Source organism: Thermobia domestica, chromosome 2 (assembly GCF_964235325.1).
Source record: "Thermobia domestica chromosome 2, izTheDome1.hap1.1, whole genome shotgun sequence".
In the NCBI taxonomy this organism is placed as follows: domain Eukaryota; kingdom Metazoa; phylum Arthropoda; class Insecta; order Zygentoma; family Lepismatidae; genus Thermobia; species Thermobia domestica.
Window position 1 is genome coordinate 308,910,955 of NC_137455.1, and position 21,338 is coordinate 308,932,292.

Genomic DNA, 21,338 nt, shown 5'->3' on the forward strand with positions numbered 1-21,338 from the left:
ATCAGTGGTGTAAGGCCAAGTTGTCATAACCGTGTCCTTAGCAGGATTCGAATCCACGACAGAGATACCTTGCAATCGCCAGTCTAATTCCTTAGATTGCTCACTCGATCATGCTACCTGGCAGAGGTGTCCAAACTCGCGAGCCCTACTTTCGGACTTAATCAAACAAGAAGTCTGTAACTAGATATAGAGCCAGAGCTCCATCCTCAATAAGGTTGGTGAGTGCAGTTAAGAGCGAAGTGCTAACTGCAATGAGGATAGCGAATCCGAGCTCTTAGCGAAGGTGCAAGCCTCATTGAGAGTAGCAAGCCTATGTACAGGCGTCATGAAGTATAGTGAGCTTGAGACCGGGTGAACCTAGATTGCAAAATGAGCCAGCTTAGATGGGCTTTTGTCTTTCTATCATTTTGTCAGCCGATTAAGTGAGCGGACACTCGTTAATTCAGACTTTGATAATTCGAAATTTTGGTTAATTCAAATAAACGTTTATACTCCTTGAAAATTGCATTGAACTCAATAGTAAAAAATGTTTGGAAAATTCGTAGTACAGTACAACGAGTTTCTAGTGGTTTTCAGTTATCTAGAGGCAGCCGTAGAGAAGAGTGGCACAAAAATACAATCCATCTAATGCTGGTAAAGTAGAGAGAGACGATATATTCGATGAAATAAAGAAAGAGCGTGTCCCAGACTCATCTGAAGATTCCGAAATGGTTGAGAATTTAAGATGATTTATTTATTGAAGGTCAGCCAGATGTTATTAATGACGCATTTCATGCTATAAATGAAATTGATGATTTTTATGACAGTGTGAAAACAATCAAAACCAAAGAAAGATCAGGAACTTCTTTAAGTGATAACAGATAGATAAGGTTATTACTCGTGGGTGTCGTTTTCTGTGTTAATTCATTGTATGTGTTTCCTATGATTGCTTAACTTGTGTGTGAGTAAATGTAGTTTGTTCGTTGTGTTGCTTACGCAAATAATATGCTACCTTAATGTCTACTGCGTATATTAGTTATCTTTTTCATAACACAAGGAATTTTTGAATATTTAGGAATTTTGTTAATTAATTTGGTAGTTGATACAAATGTGTATGGTGTCACTGTTTATGCGACCAGTTAAACTGTTATAGTACGTCCAGTAAGAGAACGTCTCTGACAGCTCGTAGTGACATTGCCACTACTCGCGTGTCAAGGTTTTTTTCGGTGCAACTGTAGTGGCAATTTAATTAATGGTATAAGACAGAGTGATCGTGGTTGGTAACACTGGTATCAAAGTAGGGGCTGCAATGTCCCACCGCATGTGGTAATAAACGTCAGAGACCATCTCTTGTTGGCCGTGCTATAGTACAGTCAAAATTTTGCAACACACTAAGGTAACTTATATTATCTTACCAATGTTGGCAAGTTTTATGTTGGGTAATCTCTTTTTAAGTTTCTCAGAGTTTAAATATTTGAGATAACGTTAAAACAAGCCCATTTCCGCCTTTGGCACGAGCCGTCTCGGGTTCGATTCCCGGTAGGGAGAGTTGGTCGGAAAAGTGGAAAAGCTTTTTCAGGCCAGCCGTTTTGGATGAAGTTTCCCTGGATTTACCTCGTTCACATCAAGGTAATGCTGGGATGGCTCGGAACATAATGGTCCCGGACCGCTTTTTTGTTCCTCCTTTATTCCCTGATATGTGATCGCCGAGGGACGTCATCCCACATACTTTACGGACTAACATGGCCATAGATGCCGAGAGTCCAGAAATTTAATTCCTAATCCTAATCCTAACAAGCTCACTTCGTAACATTTTCTTTTTATGCCGAATACTGCAAGTACACAGAAATCGGTGTTAAGAATTTGTTTCCATGAAATAGTGTATCTTAACATGTTTTCTAACGTGGGCTGTCTTCGTCGTGTAATTTATTTTTATTATTTCTATTTCTGTTATTTAAATAAACTTTAGTTTCTGTTGTTTAACTTATATTTTCAAAGTGTATATTGTTTCATTTTAATAAGGCAGGCTAACATCTTGGGGTGGGAACAAATAGGCCCATTACTGACTGTTCATTAATCCTCTTTCCCCACACCAGTTAGTCAGATCAATATTATTTGCTTTTTTGTTTGTTGTGGTTGTACTCTATTTTCTCAGTGAATTCTTGAAACAAAATAAATTGATATACTGCATGAATAACTTAATAATACTTTTTAATGTTCAGAGCATTGAAGTATAATTTAATTAGTTTAGAAACTGCTGAGAACTGGTTCTTATCTTATCTCGTAAGTATAAAATAGACACGATGGCCCAGTGAAGAGTCTGTTATTCACTCTACATTTAATCTATGAACAAGACCTTAGAGTAAGTAGTCGAATCCGTAAAGTACGTTCGCTGTCCTCGTATATAGTTGCTGTCCGATGCCGACACACCGCGGGTGGTGGAGGATATCACCAAACTCAGTAAGGAGGCTTATTTATGGATGGGCGATTATAGGTATTATTTATTAGGTATTAGAGGTATTATTAATTATTAGGTATTAGGTATTAATTATTAGGTATTTAGATAATTATTAGGTATTATTTAAGTATTACGTTTCTCCAACAGATTGTCTAAGTAGGTTTTAAATGATTGCCTATGACTTTTTATTAACTACTGAATCCATAATGACTTTAAGAAACAAGCAATTGCAATTGTGCAAACCAGGAAATAAATATCTATAATTATGACAAAAATACAATAACATGAATTCACGCAAGATATTCATTTTTAATTTATATTTCAGCCAAAGCTTTTTAAAATATATATATATATATATATATATATATATATATATATATATATATATATATATATATATATTATATTTACTAGACCATAGAGTTTTTAACAGTGTTGCTTTAATTCTGCGTCGCTCCTACAGAGGTAATTAAGCGTAATTTGTTAGAATGAATAGTATTAAATTAGTGTTGTCTACGAGATGAGAAATATCTTTTTTAAATTAGAGATAAGGTGAGAAAAATGACAATTCTCGTCTCATTTTCGAGACTAGAATCGAGACGAAACGATAAATTTCACGATTCTGGCAGGAAACTCTAGTTTATTCCAGTCTTAGTTCTCAAACTTTGTTTTATTGATACATGAATCATAGCATAAAAATCATAAATTGATAAAAGTTGTACAAACACAACGAAGATAAGTTATTAATTTTTTTAAAGATACGTAAGTCATTATATCATATACTGCAATGAGAAATATGGTTTGAATGTTATGTTTGGATTCCCTTTATGAACCTCTCGTTACTTTGAAGGATTATGATAACTTCTAGATAAAATTAAGGCAAATGAATTTCGTTTCACAGTGTGAAACTACGGAAGACTTCCAAACCATCTGAATGCAATACTCAAACTTCGAAGTAGTCGGCTACATCTACAACTACTGGTTGTAATCAAAGAAGAAACCTGTTCCTGAATTCATGTTCTATGGTGATAAATGTTGAAGCCAAATATCGTTAATATGAACCATTTCTGGTTTGAATAGAGGGTTAAGGGAGGGTATAGAACATTCCCCAAGGGAGTGTTTATTTTTGGGACACTGAATCGATTGCAGAAAACGGTGCTTCTCAATCTTTTATAGTTCTTGCTCTTTGAAACTCAATACTGAAACCAGAATTGTAAATTCTATCACTTCCAGTTTCGATAGTATTGCAGATTGTGATAATATATATATATATATATATATATATATATATATATATACACCTGAAACTATAAATCGATTGCAGAAAAATGTTTGTCACTATCTAGTACCATTTTTGTTTTATTGCGATGAATATTGAAACCCGAAATAATTAATTTCAATTACTTCTGGTTTGAATAGAGGGTTAATAAAGAAGACAGAACCTATTTGGGGCACGCAGAATCGATTGCAAAATCCGCATCTCGATACCTCCTATTTTTCTGCTCTGATACCTTACGACAGACGAACGGATGGACAAACCCGTTCTGTAAAACTTCCGACACTGAATGCATAGCACAGTTTGGAATTCTAAAAAATCAGGTCATAAATTTTGTATGTGAATTTACAAAACGAAACGAGACGAGAACATCTTTTTCGATAATCGAAACTAAAGAAAAAAGTGAGACGCGAGACGAGATGTGACTTACAAAATTTACGAGGTGAGCCAAGCAAACTTTATTTCTTGTCTCGTCTCGTGGACAGCACTATATTAGACGCATTTACTGTTATATTGGTAATAGTATTTGATTGGTATTGCACAATAGACTACAGCGTTTATGAAAATTTGAGAGTGCGTCTATTAGAGTACATTTCCGTTTTTGCCACAGTCAATGGTTACTATTTATATAGCGCTTATTATTTTATTGCTATAGTATTCAATCAGTGTTCAGGGGAGACGCTTATGCTTGTGCTACATTGCTTTAGCTTCGTAGCAAATATGTGTAGTATATCTGAGTTGCGGGAAATAAAAGAAAAATGTATGAAAAAAATTTTTAAAAAAAGTCACTGACCATGAGATCCCTTTCTTGACATTTTGGAAAGACAAGGCAACGTCGTACAAGCATTGATTGATGGGTTTTGGCAGGGGAAGGGTTGTCCGTTGTCGTTATTTTGGTGCCGTTTTGTGTTTTTTCTGGGAAAGGAACCGAGCCTTTTGAGTCTCTGAAACCGTGTAAGAGGATAACGAACGAAGTTTACAGTAAAGCTCTTACAGACGCAATCAGTAAAGTAAGTCCTTCACTTACCTTTTTAATAGTTATATTTCTGTCAATTCCGTTTAAATTTTGTCTTTAAATAAAAGTGCAGTTAGAATTACCCATTTCTCTGAGATCCAACTTTATATCATCCTCTCATCGTTTTGATATATTGAATGTACCTCCCTTTTTTCCTTTCCTTTTGCAAATGTTTTTAAGATGCAGTGTTCAACTGTCCGGTATTTTTCATGCTAATCATGTGTCCAGCTTCAATCTACTTCCCGTATTACATTTAGTCTGCTACTTTGCAGTTGAGTTGAGTTGATTTTGAGTTTAAAGTCCCTTGAGACGGGACCTAATGATTAACGTGGAATCCGAACCACACGAGCTCCCGCCGGGAATCGAATCCGGGACTCCCACGCCAAAGGCGTGTACGCTAACTGCTAGCCACGAAGGAGCGCTGCTAGTGAGAAGTTGAGTAACATTCACCTCTGTGTTCCCTAAAGATAAGTATTATGAATAATTAGCTGCAATAATACAATACTTAGTCGGATTAGCTGCAATAATACAATACTTAGTCGGACTCCTTCTTATGGCAATAAATGATTACGAATTTGACATTGTCATTTTCCTTACATTTTGTATTCGTTGAAAATCGTGACTATATAGTTAGTGTACATGTCTTCGGCGCGAGAGACCCGGGTTCGATTTCCGGTGGAAGCTTATATGGTTCATATCTTACGTCAAGTTGTGAGCCCACGTCTCATATAGCCTCTTTGCTGAAGAAATCGCTAAACTCAGATCAAGTCAAACCAAAATTGAAAATCTTTAGAAATGTATTTCTTCTATGAAGCTTGTGAAAGAAACGTATAAATTTAAGATTTTGTTCTATATAATTCTTTACGTTGATTTTTCTCAAGTCTTTTTTTTGCTGGTTAGTGTGACAGAAGATAAACACTTCTAAGGATTTTCAACAAATACAAAATGTAAATAAAAATATAGAGTTCACAGGCATTTGGTGCCAAAAGAAGCATCCTGATTAGGCTGTGAAATACTACAGATGACTATTCATAATATCTGTCGTTAGTGAGCGTGGACATAAGTGTTATGTAAATGTTTTACCTTTATTCTTTGTTATACGTAATGATAAATGGTTTGTAACGGAGTATTAACATTAAATTTCTCCTCATAAATATATGTGAGTTGCCAATAAATTATTGGCAACACTGTCAGGAGGCAAGTATGCACATGATTGTGCGTGAGATCTGGAAAACGGTAGTTCGAACTATTGTCGAAGTGAGCAGTACCAAAAACAATCGGAAAAAGGAAATTGTTGTGGTTCTATGCGTGGTTGAAGTAGCCACTGTTCGTTGGGTGCCCTAAAGCATGTGTATGAAACTTAAATATGCGTATTTGGATACAGATGGAAGCGGTCAGTAGCCAAACTGCACATCAGGGTTATGGAGGGTTGCAGGAAGGGTGTATCAACGATGCAAAACCTTGTCGGAAGGCTGTACAATTGGTCAAGGCGTTTCTTTCAGGCCGAAAGAAACCAGTAGATTGGACTCGTAGTAGTCGTCCATCTGCTACGGAGGAGCAGTGAAGTTAGTGCAAGGTCTCCTTGAAGTTGATCATCTGAACAGTTAGGGCTTAGACCGTCTTTATCCGGAGAAGTGGTTTCTCGTGAAAGAGAAACTTAAACACTCATTGTCCTGTGACCTTATTGTTGGCCTAGTGGCCTTGGGAGTCTTGGAATATCCGCACTACTTGTCATACGTGATCTCCTGCGACTATGACCTGTTTTCGTAGTTGAAGGAACTCCACCGAGACCCCCAGGGTTCCAGATATTTCATCCGTGCTACGCGCCGCAGGGCAGCAGATCTCCGAGGGGGAAGGGGGGGAAGTGTGTACTGTGTTGACAGTAAATTGTAACTACCTCTGTATTTCGTGACAAATTTCTTTCTAATCCATAAGCACAATATTGGACTGGGTTGGATCCTTTCTCAACATCTGCTATGGTTGTCAATCTGATTTACGTACATTGTTGAAGTTGTTCCCTTATAAAATTGTGAAAAACATAAGATACCTGAAAACTGTAATTTATGTATTGACTGTAAAACTACCACTCAAAAAAAAGAAAAAAAAAGTTTTGAACATCCTCCAAATACTACGTTTAAGAAATATGGCTGTCCTTTGTAACGAATTCTTGAATATCGCTTCTAGTCTTGAAACTAACCGCCAATCTTCTTTTATACTTATAAATTTCTGACACTTAGAAATAATTTGTTTACACTGTTTGCTATAATGACACTTAAAAATAATTTTTTATAAGTTTTTCTAGGTATATATTTAAAGCATGCTTCCCTTAGTTTGCGATATTATGAACTTCGAAAAGGTCACACAAATTTTCTTTTATATGTACCGTATTAGCTTGCTTTTAAACACCATAAAGACTCATCATATAATTCTGTATATATTCATCAAGTTTGCGTGTAATGTTTTTCTTGATAGGTTTTTGTTTGAGTGTGTGTATCTTTAGGAAAAAATAGTGAAAGTTAGTATTCCTTCATTTTTATTATGTTTTATTTTTCTTATTTATATAGAAATAAGTTCGCTTCATGGTTCTTTCTGTTACAGGTACCCAACATTCATCGACGCAATCCGTGATTTAGATGATTGTCTTACGTTGTGCTTTCTATTCAGTCAATTTCCGTCCATGAAAAATGTTCGTCGGAATCAGATCAACTTGTGTAGACGCCTCACAATTGAATTTTTACATTACGTTATACAGGCCAGAGCGCTAAGGAAAGTGTTCGTATCCATCAAAGGATACTATTACCAAGCGGAAATCAAGGGACAGACCGTTACATGGATAGTACCTCATCAGTTTTCCTATTCGGTATTTCATTTTCTGTTTTTCTTTCTTGTTTAAAAAGTATTTCTGTAAACATACTGTTTTTACAGTAAAGGTCAAATGAAACAGAGTAATTACTATTGCAAATTAACTTCAGGATAAATAGTAGAATAATCCTAGTTAGTGATTGTAGATTTAATTTTGAGAGAGTGTCAGATTTAATAGATTAACAGTAGACATTGCAATTAATAAGAAATTTTTATATTTTAAAATTTGTGTAAAACTTACAGCAAATTCCCAGTTACTATTTAAACTATTTTTTTAGTATTTTTTTTATTAATTTCACAAAACTTAAGTTCTTGGTCATATTCACCATATGGTACGTTCACCCAGGTGTTGATAGCATCGTCCTTATGCTTAACTCTGTAAGGTTAACTATGTCAGGCTATAACAAAGATATTATTTACCGTTCAGAACGTGTATGTTTTTCAGCAGGTAACAAAGAAATAAACTCTGGTGAAGACAATAAAGAGGATCACGCGAAACTTATAAGTATGGGATATAGGTAGCCACCGTTATCCATTAAGACGTAATGGACTGACTCCATTAAGGAACTCAGACTAGATAATCGCTTTAGTTATATATTAAAAATTCCGTTACGTATATGGTATATGTGATATAGATAAAGCTGTAAAAAACCCAAATTTCTTTTTTTTTTTAAAAATAAACTCAGTGGTTTTATTGGGAAAAATTGAGTTTTATTAAATGTTGTACGTACATTTACAGTCATATCCGTACTTACAATACCATTTAAGTAGTTGTGTTCTATTGTGATTATAAAACTGGGATTCCCTTGTTGCGCAATGGGACAGTTCCATTACAGTTATTAAGGCAGCAACCCCCACAAACACTCCTTGTGATAAATTGTTGGGTATATGATCAGCTTGAGTTAAATTCTCATTGATGTTGGATTGCGCTACCTCTGGTGGATTAAGCTCTTTCCCCTGCGTATTGATCTGATCCTTATCAATTGCTGAACCACATGTTTTCTTTATTTGAACCATACCCATAATGTCTTGTAATTTTAGCACCTCAAATCTCTAACATTTGAATTTTAAAGTTTGTCTTTTTTCTCTAATTTTGATCGTTCTATTTTTTTCGTAAATATTGATATTACTTTCCAAAGAAACTAAATCATAAACTAAAAACATTTTTTTGTAAAATGTTGAAGGTCTATATTTTTCTTAAAATAAATTTGTAATAAATCTAACCTTAAACAGTTGAACAATTCGTTTGATATTGTGACGAGATTTGTATTTTGCACTGAGAATCAAATGTTCATTGCTTATTTTATTTATTTATTTTTTTTTTTTTTTTTAAAGTTTAGGTTAACAAGTTCTAACTTGCAACGTAATTTACCAAATGTGTATGTATTTTTCCACGTTCTTGCCAGTTTTCATGGATGTCTTCATCTATTATTTGTCTTCTAAGTAATTATTAGCACTATAAGAATTTGATACTTTAATCTTGAATATTTCAGATTATTTACTGATCAAACGTTCTGCCCTTGGTTTTATCATCTGTTAGAACCCTTGCTGAAATTCTCTCAAATATCTCGAAAAATCACGAAAATAAATCACATCAATCTTTTTCATGTAATACGAGAATTTCAGACGCTACTGTTTTATTGAGTACTTATGGTGTATACCATTCTGCATTGAGATCGGTTTGCTACCGATGGCTGTTTTAAAGTTTAAGCAATTTAAATTGTACTTTCTAAGTATACGATACAGGTTCAATACGTGCCTTACCGGATGGCATGGTCAAACAAACAAAAATATTAAGCTATCAATCGTAGAGTTGGAATATCGCTCTTGTATATATGGATGTAATTGTTTCACCATTCATTTTTCGTTTCTTTAGCAATGGGTTTCTTAAGACAGAACCATAGGATGAAAAAGAAATAAATAGGCCTAAATAAATAAATATTTTTTTTTTCAAATAAATCAAGTATGTTTTCTTTTTCAAGTAGAAAGTAATAAGGAAGAGAAAAAATAAGTTTAAAGGAATCAGAGATAGGGTGTTCCTGTCATCCCATATCGATTGTTTCAGTAAGTTTGTTCCATTTTTACCTTTAATATTATTGTAGTGTTAAGATCTTTTGTTGGCCCTCTCGTACCTTTGGAAGAACCTTTCGTAATGTTCTACTCCCGAAGAAAGTTACAAGGATTGCTGAATAGATGTATAAAACAGATTATCTCCAACTAAAGAAGTGACATCGATAAATCCTTTAAATAATATCGAAAATAAGATAGTGTAGTAAATATTGATGCACAAACACGAGCTTTCCAAATTCGGGTCTTCAATTGTATTTTTAGCTCACCGTAATTAGGAATATCATTGGCTTTTTTATTGTAGTTCTTTTCGAATATTGAACACTCATAGAATGGCATAAGCTATGAAAATAAGTGTGCGTATTGTAATTTAAAGGAAGTTTGTGAATTTTTGTTCTTTTATTCATACTCCTACTTACGAGGAAATTATTCTCTCTTTTACAGTCACCTGGCGAAGTTGATTTTCAAATAATGGCAACTTTTATTGAGTTCTACATATATTTGCTTGGATTTGTTAATTATCGCCTTTATCATTCCGTTAATTTGATCTACCCTCCAAAGTTGTCTGGCTATTTAGGTAAGTATTTTTCACAAACAGAAAATTCTTTCTTATGTACATTAAATAGTCAGAATCATCAAATTGTAGTTGATTGCAGACAAAAATCTTTTGTTGGTACTTAAGTAAAGGAAGTTTTTTTTTTTTTTTCATTTTTGGATTAGTAGGGCTTTATTTGTTACAATTTTCACTGCGAACCCCGGGTAAGGTATGTTTATGAGGGTGATAATTAAAGAGCACAGTATGAAAATCCCAAGTTTAATATATATATATATATATATATATATATATATATATATATAAAGGTTTTGGTTTATTATTTAGTTTATGACTTTTGGGTAGCAAAATGCAAAACAAATTTGCATCGCCATTTGTAAGTTTTGTATGACACTCTCGGCACCTTAGGAAAACATTATTATTATTATTATTATTATTATTTCTTTATACAGTGAAATAGTAAATATTTTTGTGTATTACAAACAAGTATGATAATGGAAAGCACCGTAAGGAAAAAGTAACAGCAATTATACTTTTGCTCATTAGTGTGTAGACAAGAATAAGTGATACGACAAAATGAGAAGGAAGAAATTGTGAGAGTTTGAAAAGCGTTGCGGTGAACAATAGAAACATTATGCATATTGAGACATATCCTTCTAATTCATCAATCGACCAGAGGAATGTTCCTTCACATGAGTTAACAGATGTTTGGAACTGATAATGGTTTGTGTAGCAAAGCATCATGTACAAGGTAATCAGAAAATAAAAGGAAAAAGTTCTTTCCGTTCTAGAGCAGTGATAAACAAAGAGCAATACAGTGAACGGTACGTACCTTTAGGTTTTAAAGTAATCTCCGTCAGCATCCAACACCTTTCGCCAACATTCCTGCAGCTGCACATTACCCTTGTCATAAAACTCGGCTATCGTGGATGCAAAGAAGTCCGTGGGTGCGTTCCGCAGGTCTCCTTCATTTGCGAAGGATCTGTCTGTTCTGCTAAATCGTTACATAAACAACTAAGTCAGGATCATCTCGCAGTACACTATAAGCTCTCTTCAACATAAGCAGTACGGCCCGGATTTTTGAAGAATACATATGCGCATGTGCAAATGCGTATTCTAAAGATATTCTTAGGATATTCGCATATTTTTGCGTATATTTGAAGTTATGGATCATTTTTATATTCTTAACGTCCTGTATCGATAGTTTCGTATGTATTGGACTTCCATATAGAAAGCATTTTTTGGGATACCTCTGGAATATTTTTTCTAGCATTAGAAAATTACACTATTAAGATGTTGATTTCATTCATATACATTTTCTGACAATTGTTAAAGCAATTAAGAGAGTGAACAAATAAGAGCCTACGAGTTACGTTAACTTGTTAAGAAAACAACTTTTATAAGTTCTCCAGGCGAATTTCAACAAAAGGTTACAGAGAAATTAGGTAAGATACTTAGCTTAAATCAAGTCAACCAACCAGTACATGTATGGAATCAATAAATCTTTACTAGGTGAACGAGCTCAACTTTCTGTGCCATTGTACAAGCATTATCCAGTTACTTTCATTTTCGGTCATTTCCGGCCTATAAACTGACTTTTAACAGACAATAGACTAAGTTCGATATCACAAAATCTTGAGAAGCTTCTAGTAGTGTACTGTGGAAGTTATTCTGCCAGAATAAACGTTGTAAACAAATAAATCTGAAACGAATAAGCTCTTTCTTAAGTCCATATTATTTTATATATAGTTCATATTTTCAAACTTTTTAGTATACTTTTGCATGCATTTTTCAAGTTGTTTGGTGCATGTAAATCCGGGCCCTGCTTGATCAGGAAATGATGCAATCGTACAACAAAATATCTCTGAAAACAGAAAACCCGATACCGTAAAATCCTCTGCTCCTGCATTCCCATTGAAAGTAGCTAACCTACTTCATACTCACCATCTCGCCTGAAACCACAAAGACTTCTCGACAAACACCAATTTTACGAGAACTGTTGCCTTGGAAGACCCACCAAAGATATGTCAGAAACCCAGATGTGAAAGCTGTCCGATAATCGACACCAGTTTTACCTTCCAACACTTTATCATGAAGATACGATTTCTACGATAGTAGCAGTTCTTCTAATCTAATATACATCCACTCAGCTGTCCAGCCGCCTGCACTGACGAAACCCTTCATTTCGCATCAGCAATCACCAGCCTTCGTACAGCATTCATATCTCTCATCCACTGTCTCGGAACACACAACCCATCACCCGGTACCGTAACTTGTGGAAGGGCATCTGTTTATCCACTTAAGCTCCCCGATTTTCGACGTAGACTACTCCCTTACTCCGTATGATACGATAGAAAATGAAGCTCTAAATGAAGCAGTTCACCACATGGTATAGTGATTGGAATAGGTTTACCTCGTTTACACACACACACACCTATATATATATATATATATATTTATATTTATATAACTTAAATGAGACAAGAATTTAATGTGGGCTCATTTAAGTAAAATGTTTCCTGTTAGGGTCCCCAGAAATATATATATATATATTATATAAGGCTTTAAGTTGTGTCATATATTTCTCCTTAATTTAACTTGTGAAACACGAAATGGGCCCAGCATACCATTTCAAAAAGAACTGAAAAAATTCTTTGCCTGCTGCTCCCTCATCATCTGAACAAAACATATTTCCTGAAGATGAAGCATAAATGTAATGTGGGTCCTATTTTAGTAAAACGCAATCTTGGGGACCCTGAAAGTATTGAAAATGTTAAGGTTTTAAATTTTAGGGTGGTCAGCTTCACATGTTTCTAGGGGAAGGGACAAATCTTTATACTTACTTTCCCAGGAATCGTTCCAAGTTACGGCGCTGCCATCACAACAGTATATTCAAAAGAATTGGACGCATATGAAATAGTTGAAATATTTACCCTGAAACATCCTTAAATGAAGAAAAATCGCATACAGTTTCGATGAACGGCTATCGTCATCCTCAATGCTGTGTTAAAAAGACTTGCTTTTTTAAATTAGTTACTATTTTATTTATTAATTTCATCTTTTTATTACTTTCCTCAATTGCAAATGATGTGTATTTTTTGTAGCTGATGAAGCAGAGAAGAAACTGGTAGATGAAGAAGCGGATCTTTCTGAGCGCATAGCTGCCCTTAATGTTCCCATTGCACAGAGTGCAGAAGTACAGGACGATGACCCGCAACTTGACGAATTTGGAACACTGGTATGTAAGAGGAAAGTTTATGCAAATTTATTTATTTATTAAATTTATTACTTAAACATCATCAATTTAGTCTCAGAACAAGTCTGTTAGACAGTGATTTCCTCTTTACAGTTTTCAAAACAAAATACCAAGTTAATGAGCTTGTGGGAGTGTTGGGTCATTCAGATGTTCAAATGACTACTTGCGTGGGCTTTTGATAGATTTTTCTTCCTGATATGTATATATCTTGTTTATAGTAGCTCGTGCTGGGAGTATTACATTAATTCCCACCTTCAACCTGTGAAGTCTTCCACTATATTATTATTATTATTATTATTATTATTATTATTATTATTATTATTATTATTATTATTATTATTATTATTAATCTATTTGGTAGAAATACTAAAAACTATTGATACTACTCAAAGGTCTTCTATGTATTTATTTACATAGTCTGATGTGTATTCCAGGCCCCAATTCGCGTTTATCGTTTTATATCCGAATTTTGTATGTACATTTTTCACACAACATAAAGAAGTAAAAGAAAATAAACGGTTCAATTCTAGTTCGGTATAGAGGTTCCCCACTCGGTTATGCGGATCTATTTGGGAGTGCCTCTTCTTTCATTCAGTGGTCACACAAAATTCACCATTACCGCTGCTAATTTTTCTCTGTAGAGAACACTTCTGGTTATTTCACTTTTTTTGGCCTCTTAAGTGCTCCAACGAAGATTATACTCTATCAGTCATCAATAATTTTGAACGCTCAGCGGACGACCTTCGGTGTATGGAATGCAGAAATGCTTTTTTTTCTTCCTTGTTATTAGGTGTTCAGTACAATAAATGTTTGTTAAAATGGAAAATTGTACTTATTTTATAGGTACGCATGTTCATATCTTGTAATTAACTGTTCAAGTTCAATATGTAGTTCAATGTGTCTTTGTGGACAAAGACAATTTCAGTAGTTTTCTGTCGGTATTCGTAAAGTAGTATTAGTCCTTTGTTGTAATTTGATCTGACCACAAATAATTCTTATATATACAAAGGAAGTTAGTAAATTCATCAATTACTAGCTTATAATTATGTCAGTGATTAATTAATTAAATCAGCACTTCTCATCTACACCTGGAATTAAAGATTGAATCCGGACCATATGCATAGAACACACACGTCACCTACGAATATCACCAATTATCATTTGAAATGTCCAGGATCATTCTCTCTTATTCATTGATAACAAACCTCAGGAAAGAAAACTAAAACATACACGAACTTCACAATAGTTCCGTAGTGGTTACATGGTTAGCATACACGTGCTTGGCGCGGAAGAGTGGCGCAGCCTAGTCGCAAACGCTCTCGAGCGGTTTCGGGTTCGATTCTCGGTGGGGATAGGCCACTTCCTTCCCCGTTCCGCGGATAATGTGCTCTCCGAAGAACGTCATCTCTCATAGGTGACGGACTTAGGCCATAGATGCCGGTAAAATCCATAAATATGGATAAATAAATGAATTCGACGCGGGAAACCCGATTTCCGGCTGGAGCTCAAGTGATTCGTATCCCACGTTAAACTTTGGGTCTACGTCTCATATAGCCACGTTGCTGAAAGGGACGCAAAAGGTACTTATCCATCCATCCACGAACTTCGTGATAAAAAATATTTATAATAAAGCTTAAGAAGTTTGGTACTTTTCTATGCAGCGTAACTCTTAGTAAAATAGCTGTCGATGTATGCTCAGCAGAAGTGTAGTAATATATTCCAATCAAGACGTGTAACGTACCGGTTTACCGGTAGCGATTACATTACATTAATACCGGTATGCATATTGAAACTCGTTACATGTTGGATGGCTCCCGTATTGTGTATTTGTGCCATTTTATTTTATTATCGTTATGTTCGTGTGTTTGTGTTAATTACATAGGTTAGTTGTTGTTAGGTCGGTTTGGTACACCTTGGCAAACTTTTGTTCCCTCTGCTATTGCGTAATTATATAGATTTAGGCTATTATTCTATATCTGAGCACACGTTTGACTTGTAAAACCTATACTGTTAGGCGGAATATAATTATGTATAAATAACTTAAACGATGTCACAATGTGCATTGTGCTGACGAAGAACTACATTACGGTAATACAAATAAAATTACGATAATAATAATGAAACATTACCAGTACACTTCAAAATCATATTAAATAGTTGAATAGAAAAAGGGGGATTTGTTTTACACACTTTATTAATTTGAAAAATGTATTGTTGTTACTCACCAAGATTTTTAATCCAAAATTCTTGTATTTTCATACGCAAGCATCAATAGAGCATTAGGCCTAATAATAATGACAATTCAGTGACGTTTTAGTGAAGTTTTCTGCTGGGTACTACCAGATTCAACTGATTGATAATAGTGGGAATATTAGTATTATGTTTATAAACAGTAAAATCACTAAATTGGGATAAAGAAAACATAATTCTAATGATAGTTGTTGATATACTGATTTTTCTAAATTAATGCAGTTAACAATAGTGTGAATTAATAATTTTACATAAAATAGGCAATGCACGAGTAGTTAAGTATAGAAGAAGAAGAAGAAGTGTCAAAGCCAGCAGAAGAGGGGGGTGCGAGAACTCGAGGTAGAAAAATAGTATAGACGTAGTGGTGTTCTATGAAGTATCTCAAAATAAAAGAAAGGCATGTATAAAGTTTTTCATATTGAAAATGTCCTTCCCCCCGATTTTGAATGTTTTGCTTTGTAAGGTAAATTCGTTTTTACATTAATGTTTTCCATTATTCGGGTTTGAATGTGGAATGTCGTTTGAACATTGATTTTATTCTTAATTTCGAAGGATGGAAGTTCAGAAGAGCAAGAGAAAAAGAGAAAAGAATTTGAAGATGTGAAGAAACTGAAGACGTTATTCAAGGGCTTAAAGTTCTTCATCAACCGAGAAGTTCCGCGAGAGCCCCTAGTGTTTGTGATCAGATGCTTTGGAGGTGAAGTGTCATGGGACAGCTTGCTGTTTGTTGGTGCTACGTATCAAGAATCCGATGAAACCATTACACATCAAATTGTTGACAGACCGAGGATGAAAACGCAATATATGTCACGGTAAGTGTTATGATTTACATAACAATCCGGTGAAAGTCCGTAAGTGCAGTTCATAGGATTTTTAAATATTTACAGACCTATTAATAATAAAATAATGTAGCGCGCTTGCTTGTGTTTGCAGCTTTAATCATTTGCCTAGTTTGATATCACTTTGTCTTTTTTGTGTTATCAACTATTTTAGCCGTACACAAATCTAGCATTACTCATGTTATAGCTGTTGCGCGTTTTAGTTACTTCTGTTTAGTTCATATTGCTCTACGTACCAATAATGTGATAATATTTTATAATTGTGAAGTACAATATTTGGCATGCCTTGGATGTGAAAATGACCTGAGATGCCTCCATTTAGGCCATTTTGTTGAAAGTCGTACCAAAAATCAGATAAACCACCACAAGAATCGTAATCATTAATTACAATTAGTTTAGTATAATCACTCGACTTACATGTTTATGCAAGTCCGAATACTATTTGCACTTCAAAGTTTTCGGCTGGTCATTGAAGTCTTGGTCATGGATGATAAAAACAGGAGAAATAAAACACAAGGAAAATGAACGGACTTACAAGGGTAGAGTAACGCTAGAGACACTTTGTTAAAACCAAAGATTACCTAACAAATGATAGAAACAGGAGCTGTAATGTGGCGGGTTTAGTTTGCGCATTCTTTAGTTCATCGGTGGAAGGTTGCCAACTCATGTTGGTATATCTATTGTTACGTCAGTGCTGTACAAATTTTGAAATTGCCGCCTCCCATTCACCACATAACCATCCCCTGTCTTAATTTATTATTATTATTTTTAGATGAATGTACACATTTTCAAAAGCGAGTCTTTCTATTTCATTTTTAGCCCCCATGAAATTTTTGAATTTTTATCCTTATATATATATATATATATATATATATATATATATATATATATAACGTTTCGGCAAACTTTGACTTTCGGATTCAGCTCCCCTATCGTGTTCCTTCACAGGAACCTTGATGTTCTTTTAGTCTTGCCTATGTAACTCTCGTGGCAACTGCATTTTATTTCATAGATACCTAATTTAATATTGTGTTCTGTGTAAAAGTTCTTAAATCTGTAAGGTTTTGGGGCCATCGAAGGTGTATGGAAAACGTGTTGTGTAAAAATCATCTTTAGTGCTGTTAATCTTGGAAACATAGGTAATCCCACCTATTTCGGGTCATTGATCTCACAAGGGACCATTCCAGTTTGGTGAATTCAATTGCTGAAAATAATTGCTAGCATTGGATTCAGCACCAAAAGAAACAGAGAAAAAGAGGGTTTTTAGTGGCAGACCATATACAGGATGGAAGATCAAAGTGCGAAGGTAGAACGTAGAAAATGTCTAGAAATGCCATGTTAATTTTGAAACAAGGAGAGTGATTGAGCACAAATGTTGGATATGAGAAAGGCATGTAGAGCTTCACTGGATAGGCATAATGCTAGCAGTGTTTTAACTGCGTATGTAACTGGTTTTGAGAAGAGTCACCAGTGTTTCAATCGGCACGTTTTGTTGGAAGGGAGAGGTCATTATATATCAGAACTCTGAATGAGGCAGGTGTCTTTGTGCAAGGTACCACGCCAGAATTCATCCAGTGAAACTATTTCTCATTCCGTTACACGTTGCAAACATTCTTTTTGATGTTGCAGGATTCCATTCTGTGTCTTTTTACCACTCGTGCATACAACGCGCCCGTGGACTGTATTACAGGGTATTTAGTTCCTCACTCACGTCACCTTTACGACAGTATTGATACATTGCCATAGCGTGGAACTCCTCCTGTTACAGAGATCTTAAACTGCATTGGCTACTATTGATTTCAATAGACGGTGTGCGTCAAGAGCTATATGTTACATGACCCCTTTCCCGTATATTCTTCTTGGGCTAAGTCCAACATAGTGGCTTTTCAGATGTCCCCCATGATTTACATTACGCCAGATCCAACATTTTACCTCAATCCTTCTATTCGTTTTAAAATTAACATGGGATTTCTAGACATTTTCTACATGCTATCTTCGCACTTTGCCCTCATTAATCTCCCACACTTTATACAATCTGCCACTAAAAACCCTCTTTTCTCTGTTTCTTTTAGTACTGAATCCATTGCTAGCAATTATTTTCAGCAATTGAATTTACCAAATCGGAATAGTCCCTTGTCAGTTTTAGGCTTATGGAAATTTGGATTCATTTTAACCCGGTTATACCAATTTATTAATAATGAAACTGTATATCCATTCGGATGCGAAATTGGAAAGTCTGGAGTTAAGTCTGTCGAAACATTTAAAACAGGGTGTCTATCGGTCAAGAAAGTCACGAAATCAGAAAACGGTCATGAAAGTCAAGAAAAGTTTAGCTTTTGGGTCACGATTTTTTTTTTTTTTTTTAAATCTGTATAAATATAAGTACAGGCTGGAAAATTTTGTTCTATAAAACGTCAAAATTCACTACCAAAAATGCCCGTGGTCAGCTTTAGACGCTACCAAATCGCAAGTAAAGCACGCTTCTAACGCATGCATGAAAGTTTGCATCCAAATTCGCTCTTGAGAACCTTACGAAATTTTAATGTTTGGTAAAGAAAAGATCACGAAAAAGTCACGAAATTTCATTTTGGAATTTTAGTAGACAACCTGTAAAATAAATTTAACACAGGATAGTGCATTCAAAAATTTTATTGGAAGTTAAAAATAAAGTAGAAAGACTCGTTTTTGAAAATTCACGTGTTCCTTTTTTTATTTTTTTTTTATTATATTTATTTATTTATTTATTTATTTTTTGAAAGACTGAGAATGGTTATGTGTTGAATGGGAAGCAGAATTTCAAAGTTCTTACAGCATTAGCATCACAATAAGAAAATCAAAGATAGTTGACAACCTTTCACCAATGAAAAGAAGAATGCGCAAATTAACCCCGTAATATTGTAACATACGTTTTCGTCATTTGACGTGTAATCGTTGGTTTTGACAAAGTATCCCTAGCATTTCTCTGCCCTTGTAAGTCTGTTCCTTTTATTTTTCTTTCTCCTGTTTTTACCCTACGTAGCGAAGAGGCCAGTGCTTGGAAATGCAAGTAGTATTCAGGAATTGCATAAATCTGTAAATAGAATGATAATTAGAACTCCTTAACGTGTCATTAGTGTGACTGTAGTGTAGATAATTGTAGTTTATATATATTATACATCACAACTTAATGAGTGCAGTGAAACCGAGCTTTACTGTAAGTCTAGAAGAGCGTAATAATCCGTGCCAATCAGGTTGTTTTCTGCATCTTTCACCGCAAAGTTTTTATACTGAAGAAATGCGTGATGTTCGATGAAGTAGCATTATGTATCTCAGCTCTGTAAGCCATAAGGTGGAATTTGCTTATTCAGTTCAATCAGTGCTTAGTATGACGTGAACTAAATGAAGTGTGTTGTTTTCAGGTATTATATTCAACCCCAGTGGGTATTTGACTCAGTAAATGCCAGGATGCTACTTCCTGTGGAAAAGTACCTCATAGGATGTGTTCTTCCTCCTCACTTGTCTCCATTCGTTGATGATAGCCGAGAGCGATACATACCTCCAGAAGAAGAAGAACTTCGTGCTCTGCAGAAAGGAATTACTAAAGAAGGTAGAAATATTTTACTTTCTGGTAGTGAAACATGAGACCACCCACCTGAAAGGCACTAACTGAGATAAAAACATTCTCTTATATGCTTTTACTAAAACGTTACGTGTACTGAAATTTCAGAATGTTTCTCCATGAAAGCCAGATTTATCGTGTAATGTTAATAATTCAGTATAAAAATAATGCATTAATTTATTAAGTAACTACCTAGGTAATACAATGTAACGGATTAATCACCTACTAATTTTTCTCAATCAGTTTTTCTTCTTGTATTTCGAGTGTCCGATTGTAACACTTGAAATATGGAAAGAGCAAGTAGTAGTGTCGCGTGTACACCACGTGAAGAAATTTGGTTTGTATGATGTGATATTTTCTCATTATTGAAACCCTAAATGGTAGTAAGTTTCTACTACTTCGAGTTTAAGTAGAGAGATTATAGTGGATATGGAATATATTCGTAGGATGCTTAATTGATTACAGAAAACCGCTCCTCACTATCTATTACGGTTTTTATTCTATGCGATCAACGTTAAAATCGAAAGTGAGTAATTTGTCCACCTTCCGGTTCGAATAAGAGGTTGAGAGAGATGATACGTATTCTTAGAACGCTTAATCGATTAAAAAAAGGTTTTGCTCTCTCTCTTAGTTTTTGCTGTATGCAGTTTATTGAAACCTGAAGTAGTGGAAATCCGCCCCAACTTCGGTTTTAATAGAGAGTTAAGGATGGAGATAAAATGTATTCTTGCGGTACTTAATCGATTACAGGAAACCACTTTTCTCCTTTATCGTTATCACTCTATAGCGATCACCACTGGAAGTTCTGGGTTTCTACCACTCCCGTTTTAATAGAAAGATTAGAGTGGAGATGGAACATATTCTTGAGATGCTTAATTCATTCCAGAAGACGACTTTTTGCTATTTGTTACCGTTTTCACTCTATATAACGGTCAACATTAAAACCGTAAGTGATTGATTTCGGCTACTTCCGTTTTGAATAGGAGTTAACAGAGATGATGATACCTATTCTTAGAATGCTAAAATGATTCCAAAAAAACATTTCTCGTTATCTCTTAATGTTTTTACTCTATGTAGATTACTGAGACTGGAAGTTGTTGTCTACCACTTCTGATTTGAGTAGAGAGTTAAGCATAGGTGTGAAATGTGTACCTGCGACGCTAAATCGATTGGAGAAAACAGCTT

General features: G+C 34.8%; 1 protein-coding gene across 1 annotated transcript in view; it reads left to right on the forward strand.

The window, feature by feature from the left end:
• LOC145678608 (pescadillo homolog) overlaps positions 1-21,338 on the forward strand; it is a 50,046-nt gene that overhangs the window by 18,193 nt on the left and 10,515 nt on the right. Inside the window, exons 4-8 of the mRNA XM_081748955.1 lie at positions 7,327-7,588; positions 10,102-10,234; positions 13,315-13,448; positions 16,269-16,528; positions 19,954-20,141. Coding sequence (XP_081605081.1) covers positions 7,327-7,588; positions 10,102-10,234; positions 13,315-13,448; positions 16,269-16,528; positions 19,954-20,141 — 977 coding nt within the window. The remainder of the gene's footprint in view (positions 1-7,326; positions 7,589-10,101; positions 10,235-13,314; positions 13,449-16,268; positions 16,529-19,953; positions 20,142-21,338) is intronic.